Here is a 10805-nt window from a genome sequence, read left to right on the forward strand (position 1 = left end):
GATTTCTTTAGGTATGATTGTGTCTTGTATCTTGTACCTGTAAGGTATCCCTTTCTTAGTTGGGTTAGCACTAAGAGGTATAGTTAGGTATTAGCATAGCCAATGTCAAGTTAGGTTAGAACTTGAGTGTGAAAGGATTGGGTCAATCCTGTGTTATTGGTGTATGTAATACTGTTAACTATAGTGAAATTCTTCCATAGTTGTGGAGGAGACTGGATGTAGGTTGCATAGCACAAGGCAACCGAACCAGGATACATGCTGGTGTCAGCTTTTCTCTTCTCTGTTGTGTTCTGTTTTCTGATATTCATAAGACAAAAATAATTTGTCTCATAAATTTCCGCTGCTGAAGTCAAACAGAATCAAAACTGCAAATTGGTTTTAAAAGTATAATAACAGCAACTTAAAAGGAAGGCATAGATTCAACCCCCTTCTCTAAGCCTACCACAACCTTCACATTCAAAGCCACATTTCGAAAAAGGTGAGCAACATTTTATACAGGAATCTTGTACAAGTATTTGGTGGGCTGATATAGTTTCAAATGATGCCCATCACTGACGATGCCAGTATGCAGCAGATGTTATGTATTTATCAACAAATCCGATTTCATATGCCGATGATAGAGCTGTACGTTGAGTTCGAACAGCAGTTAGAGTTGGGCGCAGTCGGGGAGGAGGTTAATGTTGATGAGCTCGGGGATTTAGGTTGGGAAGAAGATGTTATGTATTTATCACACGGCTCGCTGTCTCTGCACCGCCAGACCCATGCAATATTAACCTTCCCCAACACGTGATCTCGCGGACCGGGGCTCCCGACCAAAACACGCAATGCAGTTCTCCACAAAAAACTGGTGACTGCTGTCTGATCTACCCGTAACGGCCTCCCCATTAATCGGGAGACCAAGAATGTAGGCCACATCTTCCAGCGTCACCGTGACTTCACCGACCGGAAGATGGAATGTGTGAGTCTCCGGCTGCCAGCGTTCTACTAAGGCACTCAGTAGTGCAGAATGACCTCTCATTTCGCCTACTCGCGAAACGTGTTGAAACCCAGTAAACTCCAGTGCCGCTGCAGCTACCTCGTTAAAAGTATCGGACGGATTGAGTTTTCTAGGCAACAAATTCCTATTAGCCTGCAAAAAAAAAATGATAATTATTAAATTCTAAATAATATCAGTTAATAATAATAATAATAATAATAATAATAATAATAATAATAATAATAATAATAATAATAATAATAATAATAATAATTAACATTAAAACATTCTTTTTATTAAACTGTATTATATGATCCAAGTACTCATAAACATTATTCTTATTAAACATTATTCTCATAAAATTTTAAAAAAAAATTAACTTGTCCATTGAAGATGATCCAAGTACTCAATAATATGATCTTTATTTACACAACAACACTCTTCACTCTTCACTCTTCAGTAACTCCCTCACATAACACTTATTCTTCAGTAATTTTTCTCTCTGTGTTTTGTATTTTAAACACCCCGCAACAATCTTCTCCAACACGTGGCACGCATACAACTAGGAACGCTGCAAAATGCAACCCACGTTTAACTGTGCATGTCTGACAAACGCAACCTGTATTTTGTTTAGCCCTATGCTGGTTAACACTGCGCCTTTCAGCATGCAGGCCACGTTTCGGACCCTGATTTCTGCCCAGTTCAATCGCATCCTGCTTTTTTCAGGTATGCAGATTTTTGTTTTTTTTGCCATTGCAAAACGTTATCTGCGTTTTGCAGGTCTCTGAATAACTCAGGTCCACATTAATGGAAAATTCACCATGCATCCATATTCAAAGTTATCACCATTATTTTTTCCATAACCAAATTAATTTCTAACAAAACGTCTTATAAATATAAATATAAATTATTACTAACTAAAAATAATAATATTTATTGACAACTAATATTACTCTTTTAGAATGACAGAGAACTTTCAAAAATTCACCGCTTATTTGCCCTTATAGCTGTGTTCCTTTGCATGCATGCCTTTTAGTGCAGAACAAAGGTTCTTACTTTTTAGAAAGACTTGCACAAACAGATTTCTTTTCTTTTCTTTTTCTCTTTTTCAGGCTTGGTTTAGTTTGCTTAATTAAGTTCAAACAGTTATTTTTTTTCCATCCATGCAAAAGACAAAAAGGTTCTTATTATTTAGGTAAAGAATTACTTAATTAATCTATCTATCAATTCTGTGTTTATATGTGGCTATGAATATATGAAATGTCACACTTCAACTACAAATTACAAGCTAAGCTCTCACTGAAAATTACTATATTTAGTCATTCGTTAAATTGAATAGAAACTAGAAACAAGTATGACATTGATGCTGGCAAGAACTAGAATCACTTAAACTTATGAACACAATTTATTCCAAATTAAACTATATTATATATGTCTTCCAAAACAAACAGTAACACATATAGAAAGTAGAAACTAAATAAGACACTAAGAAGCTGAAGAGACTATACATATCATCCAAGCAAGAGTGTCCTGGTTGCTAATTGCTAAGCGACTACTTTCGCTTTCCTTTTCCTTAATGTTTATGTCCTGATTTCTTAATCTCTTGAGTGTTGGGAGCTCCCCACTTTTCTTTCTTTTGTCCCAAATATGAAAAGTTGTAATTTTCTTTCATTAATGAATGAATTATCTATCATTTGGTAACAAAACATTGTCTTATGTCTTTAAAAGGAAATATTGTTAAAGTAAGAATTAATTTGTATTAAAAAAAAAAAAAAAAACAAATTTTTTTGACGTAAAAAATTAACGATTATTTTTATCGTCAATATTTTTTGACAGCTTGCTGTTGATATTGTCAAAAAAATATAACTAAAGATAAAATATTAAAATCGACAACCAGACTATCGATATTTTTATAATAAATTATCCTTTACACTGTCGACGAACGAGTAATAAAAAATACTTTTATTTTAAAATTAACGAATATGGCATCGATTTTGTTATTTAAAATATCAATAACACTTACCATTGATAAATATAAATAGATTCAAAGTATAAAATAAACGTCTAAAATATCATTTTTTTTAAATTAAAATCGACAAATTTACCTGTCTATTTTTATCACTAAAATCACAACTATTCGCGTCCCCTTCCGACATCCAAAGTTCAGAACCCAATTCCCCATTTAATCCCCAAATTTCCCAATCAACAGAAACACAATTTCCCCTTGTTCTACCCAAATTCACGGTTGCGCCGCCGTCATTCTCCATTGTCGTCGTTCCTCCGTCACGGTTACCCCCTTCTTCTTCTTCTTCCGTGAACCTCCTTCTCTTCTCTCCTTCACTCACTCCTTCTGTTCACCCACTCTCCACCACCTTCCTCCTCCGGCGACGCCGTTTCAGCTGCCGCGCCGCTTCCCCCGGCCCACCTCCAGCTCCCCGGACTGATCCTCCTCCCGGAAACGATTTCGGCATGCTTCGAGGTTTCATTTTTAATTGCCTGATTTTGCATCTTTCATGTTTTATCTTGAATTTTATTGTTTGGAGTTATTTATATGAAGTTCGTGACCATGGTTCTATGTTCTATTGTCATCTGAATTCTATGTTTATGTATATATTGTTCCGTATAACTGAAAAAAGAATTAGATAGTTTAGTAGTTGTTGTTTCTATCTTGTTTGGTGTTGGTTCCAATTGAGTGATATAAGATGGAAAAAGTTCAAGGGGAGTTTATTAAGTATGATACACCATAAGGCCTAACACTTGTGGTAGCTCATTAAGATTTAGGCACATTTAGGGATTGTTAAGGGTTAGTTAAGAATTATGGAGATAAAGAAGGACTTGTTATCATTATGATCAAGACATTGTGAGAAATTTATTGGTGAATTCAGAGTATGTTTTAGTAGAGTTAGCAACCGATTCGAAGAGGTTGTGTAGTTTAGGACTTTAGGTTCATGAAATCAATTTGATATTTGAGGCACAGATTTTAGGTGGTTTTATTTTAGATGTATGTGTGAATAATTACTTGGAATAGTGACATTTTTGTGCGAACTAGTGGAATCGTGACCTTGTAAAATATAGGTTACCGAATTTGGTTTAAAGAAAAACATTGAGCTAACCTTTTGGGCGCTAGTGTCCAGGTTTAGCTAGGCTTAACCTCTTTTCCTTTTTGCTTTCCATGATTTGCATTTTCTCTCTACAAACAGAACATCATGCAGTATCTAGTATTAAGCTGCCTGGTGTAAGAAAAACCATTCTTCATTGTTCATTTGTTCTCATAGATTGCACTAATTCAAAGTATATAAAATTATAATATTTTAAATAAAAGAATATGCATGGAAAAAGAAATTTCTTACACGGGATGTATAGCTCATTTATTTATATATGTCTGTTCTCTTATTTCTTCATTGAAGTTTTATCCATGCCTTAATATTTTCAAAAAGCATGTTATGTGTTGCACTTTACTGATTTATGTGCTATTTTCGTCGGCTAACAGAAGTTTTACTTGATAAATTTTATATTTATTAGGCTAATAGGGGATTTAGACTTTGTGATTTTAGTGAGGTTCAACCAAAAAAAAACTATTCACATGGTTCTTGCTTTCTGTAGAGAATATACTAATGAAACAGAAGTTCAGGCCCTCCAAGTGCAGAAGAAGTTGGGATATAGTCACAAAATGTGGTCCTCTCTTGGCATCCTATCCCTTTATTTAAGAGATTATGTGATATCTGCAACATAAGAAGTAATCCATTAAATCAGCTTTGTATTCATTAATCAATAAGAAGTTCTTAAATAAAACTTCAAACCATAAGATATTAGTCTTTAACCTATTAAATTGGGAATACCGGAAAAAGGGGGCAGAGACTTCTATTTAATTGTTAACTGTGCAGCAAATGAATGAAAGGGATGAACAGTTGAATCTCTTGTTTGAATTAGGCAACAGGACAACTTCTACTTTTTTATCCCCCTATGTGTACTATCTTGTTTTGTCTTATTTTGGCTTCTGCAGATGTATAGTACTGTTAAGAATACTGACAAGCCAGCAGCTTCTTCAGGTAAAAAAATAAAGGGTAAAGTATATTTTTTGTCCTTGATGTTTGCTAAAAGTTTCAAAAATATCCCTAAGTTTTAATTTGTTTCAATTTTATCCCTTAAGTTTTCGATTTGCATCAATTTTATCCTTATAGTTAATTTTTTTATAATTAATATTTTTCTTTCCAATTATACCCCTCTCCTATCCCATCATCTTCATCATCATCATCTCTTTCTCTTCCGTCTTCACCATGAGCTCCACCACCACCATCATCAAACAACTATTATCAACTTCCTTCTCCATCCATACCTCTCTTTTTTCCATTACAACCATCATGTAAGAGTACTCATTCAATTGTATTTAACATTAAGGAGCATTTCTTTTCAAGTTCCCATAGAATATGAAGAGTACTCATTCAATTGGAATAAGCATTATTTTCTCTTTTCTAATTTATGCTCTGTCCTCATGGCTATGCTGGTGTCAATTACAAAACTGCAAAAATAAATGTAATATTTCACCACCACAAGCCACAATAATATTTATCTTTGTCAGCGTTCAAGCTCAAATTTGTACCCATCAATGACCATTTCAGAAGAAAAATTTTCATTGATTTGAACTAAAAATTGACATGAAATTTTGAAAAATCATACCAACTCCACGACTTTCCCTAACCCTATTGCTCCTCACAGAACGCAAAATTCTCCTCGAAGCTCCGTTTGGCTTCGGTGCTCCTAACCCTAATTCATCTCCCTCCATCTCCTCGAACCTCATCTGAACGAACGTGACCACTTCAGATCGATGGGTCCCGATTTGGCGAGCCACACGAGTTGTTCGATGAAGTAATAGACTCCCTCACTGTCGAAGTCGACGACGGAGAGAAAGAAGTTGAGATCGGAGGAGATGTGCGGTTTGTGTAAGACTTGGAGTGCGTTGAGGTATTGGACGAATTTTCCAAAGCGGAAGGACTTGCGGTTGATGTTGACGCTGGTGGAGATGGAGGGTCGGAGGAGAAAGGAGAAAGAAGGAAAAAGAGGGGTATGGCCGACGATGATGGAGAAGGAGGTTGATAATGGTTATTCACGATGGGGGAGATGATGGTGAGAATGGGGAAAAGAGAAAGAGAGAAAAAGAGAGGGGAGTGTGATGATGATGATGGTGGGGGGATAGACGAGGGATACACAGAGAGAGAAAAACAGAGGGGAGTGTGATGATAATGATGATGGTGGGGGATAGACAAGGGGTATAATTGGAAAGAAAAATATTAATTATCTAAAAATTAATTATAAGGATAAAATTGATGCAAATCGAAAACTTGAAGGATAAAATTAAAACAAATTAAAATTTAGGGATATTTTTGAAATTTTTAACAAACATTAGGGACAAAAAATATACTTTACCTAAAAATAAAATAAAATAAAATAAAAAAATTTCATAATTTTATTATCATCATAACCTAATAAGCTAATAACACAACAATATATAATTAATTGAGTCCTTGATCTCCGGTCCAAATTTGAGTTTCTTCATTGCACTTTATTTAATTCATCTGAAGAAGATTCCCTAGCTCACTACTTTATGACTCGGACCCTCTTCATTCATACTCATTTCAACCATTAAATAAAATAAATAATAATGTTCTGTCTTTAAAAGTTTATGCTAACAATGCAAGTATAGTAATATTCCTCAATGTTTGTTTCAATGATTTCTGTAGTAATACTAAATATGGTGTTATATATGAAGCATCAGATGGAGATGAAGATTTCATGTCCCTAACAAAGAATGATTCATGCCTCATATTCCATAGTTATTTGCTGTGCTAACAAATTAGGCAAGCATTGGAGGAAAAGTAAATGCTTAAGCATGCATTTCAATTCATGCAAGTTACTAAGTGATTAAGAAGCCTCTGCCATATAAGCTGGCATGCATCCATATTCAAATTAGTTAGTTATGGCTAATTAATTGTTAACTGTGAGTGTTACTCTTAATGAATAATAGTGCATATATATATTTTTTTGGCAGGGTTGACATAGTCACAAGTATTATCAAAGTTGCAGTGGTATCCATTTACACTATTCCATTATGCTGTCTGTTTCAATTTGATGAAGTCAGCTAGAAACATTTCTTTCAATTTTATTGTTATACCTTCATGTTTTGTTTGTTTAGGCATCTGTTACCTCCATTAACCTTCATGTGGCATTTTACTTCTTTACAGGGTAAAACATTGGATTCAGCAGGGACTTCATCTGCCCAGGTATATTACTTTCTCAATCTTATTGCTTTTCAGAGGTTTTTTCCCCTTCTTTTTTGCCCTTGCTCTTTGTATTAGCTAGTGTTTGTGCATGCGTGTGACAGGCTGCCGGCAATCCATGTTATGTCAGAAGAATAAAAAAATACAAGGTAAAAAATAAAAAGTACATTGAAGAGAATAATTATAGCTACTACTATATATATGTGTGTGTGAAATAGCAGAATGAAGACTAGAAGGGCATATAACAATGAAAAAGAAAAACTTTTTATGTGGCCAATGCAACTTGATATTTATTTATTTTTTTGGTGCTTAACTTGATATTTATTTATTTACTAACGTGCCCTTTACTAGCCAGTTATAATCACATAGCTGTATGCAATTACATTGACCAAAAATCTCTTCCATTACTACAAGCTGCCATATTACTACTATTTCACACACACACATAAAAATACAAGCTGCCATATTATATAGGGGAATTTTTCTTTTGGTGAAAAGTTAAATTTCATTGAAGAGATAAGTTTTTAATTAAAAAATAATTTCCACTCTATTTAAACCTAATTTCAATGTGTACAGGATATGGTTGGTAGAGACAGAGATTGCGGTCGTGGTCGTGGTCGTGGTCGTGGCCGTGGCCGAGGCCGAAAGGGAGGCCTAGGCTTTCTACCGGTCGCCCGCTTGACTTACATGCAGATCCATACACTCTCGTTGGGTCATCATCAGGCACGACTGTTCCGACTAGTGGGAGACCGCCACCTATTGCTACTACTATCCCCCCTCGTCAGGAGCCTCAGATACACATGATGCCTACTCCGGGTGCACCAAGATCATGCGCTCAACAAGCCAATGAGCATCCCAACACTGCCTCACATAGTGTGCAGAGTGATCTAGCTATCGTAGCTCCCAGTCGAGCAGGATCTTGTGGGGAAAAACAAACCACATCTACTGGTACCCAAGATACTCAGGGTCCAGGAACATCCACTGCCACTGGTCACTCCGCCACAAGTGCTCCTAAGCTTAGATATGATGGTGTCAAATGGTTTGTTATTTGCTTTAAATGTTATGAATAGCATGCCTCATTTTTATGAAATAATATGTCTTTATAATTAGTTAGAATCTAGGCTAGCTGATATAAACTTCTGCTAATCATTGGCCAAGGAATATACACAATAATCCCTCTGATCTCCTCTTTTAGTTTAAATTAATGTTGGTGGTAGGTCAGATATATAGATATTGATGATATCAGCTAATGTCCCTTTCTATATATTATGAGATTTTATTGTGAGAACTTGCCGGGACCTCACACTTTTTTACTAGAAATTCAAGAGTCTTCTTCCAAACTTAAAAGCTGTTTTTCATTCTTCTTTTTCAATTACACTGTTCCTATGATTATGAAAATTGCCTATCACACTGAACAGATATACCTTGGAATTATTGATGTAGTTGGCACCCACCTAAGCCTGGCTTGAAGTGCATTTCTCAGGTTTTTAAGGAAAATTACAACAAGTCTTGGCTGAGTTTTGATGAAGCAGATGATGATACTCGAAAAATATGGTGGACAGAATGGAGGGTAAATTTTATCTATTTTATTTTACGTATTTTACAATCTTCTTACAAATGAGATTGAAATGATTTAGAATCTGGTTTATTGATGTTTATGAATACTTCTTACAAAAAATATGTAATCTGGTTTGATGCATTGTTTTTCTCATTGTTCCTTAGTATGTTTGTCCTAACTTGAACAACTAGCTGAAGTAGGATTTTTATTGGAGAGACACATTCTTGTTCTATTTAATTTTTTGATAGATTTTGAGAGATAGAAATAATGACATCTACAACTCTGATGATGGATGAGATACTAACAATTAAAGATTATAAATAATGTTATATGTATGAATGGGCCTACCTGGTCTCACTGTTTTGTGAAGTTCCGGAGATATTCATGCCAAAATAAAATCTATTAACGAGGAATCTAGAATCAAATTGACTAGTTTAAAAGCAATGAACCTGCTGTGTGTAATAAATGATACCTTCTTAATTAAGAATGAGCTGGGAAGTTGGTCAACACTCATGGAGAGGCACGGGATCACTCTTGTCAGCTCTTGTTCTACTAGGTCTCCTTTGTAGTGTTTATCTTTACTTTGTTGTCACATTAGGAGCCAGTCAACACTCATGGAGAAAGCTTCATGTCATATGCAGCATCTTACGGCTTCTGTTGCCGAGGGTAAACTGAAACATCATTGATATTTGTGATTTGAATATTATTTTTGGTGGAGATTGTGTTAGGTGACATGAAATGGAAACATACTCAGGTAATCATTGTGTTATATATACATAGTATTTATCTTGGTTATTATGAACACAAATGCATACAGATCCCTTGATTGTTTCCTTTTGCTGATTGTTCTAATCTGCCTAATTATGCAAGAACCTTATTCGACTAGTAATAATGCAAAAATTGAGTTTTTTCTAAACCTTGACAATAATATCAACTTCTTTCTTTTGATTATTACTTATATTATGTAGAATCAATCGCTTGGAAGACCATCGCGTATGGATGAGTTTTTTGAGCACACCCATACTCGCAAAGAGGATAGGACTCAATGGGTTGATGAACACTCCCGAATGGCAAAGGTAACTTACCTATTTTCATTGTAATTGCTTTTTGTGTAACTTAGAATGTGCAAAAAGAAATGACTTAATACTTTCCTTCATTGTAATTTTAGACTTATTTTTGTCACATCTTCTTAACTTTTGCATTATTATTGATACTTAAAGTAGTTTACCAATCATTGTAGAAAACATTTCAAGAGCGCATGTTTCAGGCTGAGCAAGAGCGACAGGCTGCTATAGAGGCTAGTGTAACTGATCCACCACCTGTCTCTGAGGAAAGCATATGGATTGAGACAGTGGGTGGAAAACGAAGAGGTAGGATATATGGCATGGGTGAGGTAAGGAACTCTTCCATGATGCGACCCCGAGTTGATGGGCCAACCACGACCACCAGCACTGATGTTTTGGATCTTAGAGAACAAATCATAATACTCAAATAGGGAAGTTGAACAATATGCCGCTAAATATAGAGAGCTTGAAGACCGCTATCAAAGGGAGAAAAGAGAGTGGCAACAGACGGTTGAATCCTTGCGTGAGGATCTCAACACCAATAACTCACAGATGGATCAGTTTAGTCATCAACTTAGCAGCTTGACTAAGTATGTGAGGGCCATGGGTCCTAGTAGTTCTGGATCACGTGTCCCTCCACCTCCTCTTTTTACTTTTCCAAGCTCCCAGAAAAGCGCAGTCCCAAGAAGAAAACTCCCACCTATCTTGCAGCCCCCAGGACAGTCACAGGGCGCTCATATGGAGGATAATTCTGACGATCTCGATGACTCAGATAAGGACTATTTAGATGAGTACGAGTAGGATTATTTACTTTGTTTTGAATATTTTGTATTATTAGTAGAGTTTAGTTATTTATCTTGTTTTAAATCTTTAAGTTAGAGGATTATTTATTATTGTTTTGATAAGTATGTAAACTCACTATTTAATATTTA

At 35.3% G+C, this 10805-nt stretch overlaps 2 protein-coding genes across 20 annotated transcripts; one reads left to right on the forward strand and one right to left on the reverse strand.

Annotated features, from left to right (window-relative positions):
• LOC107637048 (protein MAIN-LIKE 1-like) lies at positions 770 to 3243 on the reverse strand. Its single transcript, XM_016340500.1, has 2 exons — positions 3082 to 3243; positions 770 to 1129 (listed from the first exon to the last, which is right to left on the reverse strand). The coding sequence occupies exons 1-2, from the start codon at positions 3241 to 3243 to the stop codon at positions 770 to 772; spliced, it is 522 nt and encodes a 173-aa protein (XP_016195986.1).
• Positions 3103 to 10805, forward strand: LOC107639818. 19 transcript variants are annotated; one of them, XM_016343427.2, is made up of 10 exons: positions 3107 to 3455; positions 4580 to 4712; positions 4980 to 5025; positions 7023 to 7107; positions 7216 to 7254; positions 7356 to 7400; positions 7828 to 8290; positions 8695 to 8821; positions 9778 to 9885; positions 10050 to 10686. In XM_016343427.2, the coding sequence occupies exons 7-10, from the start codon at positions 8052 to 8054 to the stop codon at positions 10302 to 10304; spliced, it is 729 nt and encodes a 242-aa protein (XP_016198913.1). In that variant the 5' UTR covers positions 3107 to 3455; positions 4580 to 4712; positions 4980 to 5025; positions 7023 to 7107; positions 7216 to 7254; positions 7356 to 7400; positions 7828 to 8051; the 3' UTR covers positions 10305 to 10686. The 19 variants fall into 19 exon arrangements, with proteins under 19 accessions (XP_020977366.1, XP_016198913.1, XP_020977354.1 ...); XM_021121707.1 differs by having other exon boundaries at positions 3103 to 3455; positions 4580 to 5025; positions 10077 to 10805; XM_021121695.1 differs by lacking the exon at positions 7023 to 7107.

Source organism: Arachis ipaensis, chromosome B04, assembly GCF_000816755.2.
Source record: "Arachis ipaensis cultivar K30076 chromosome B04, Araip1.1, whole genome shotgun sequence".
NCBI classification, from domain to species: Eukaryota; Viridiplantae; Streptophyta; class Magnoliopsida; order Fabales; family Fabaceae; genus Arachis; species Arachis ipaensis.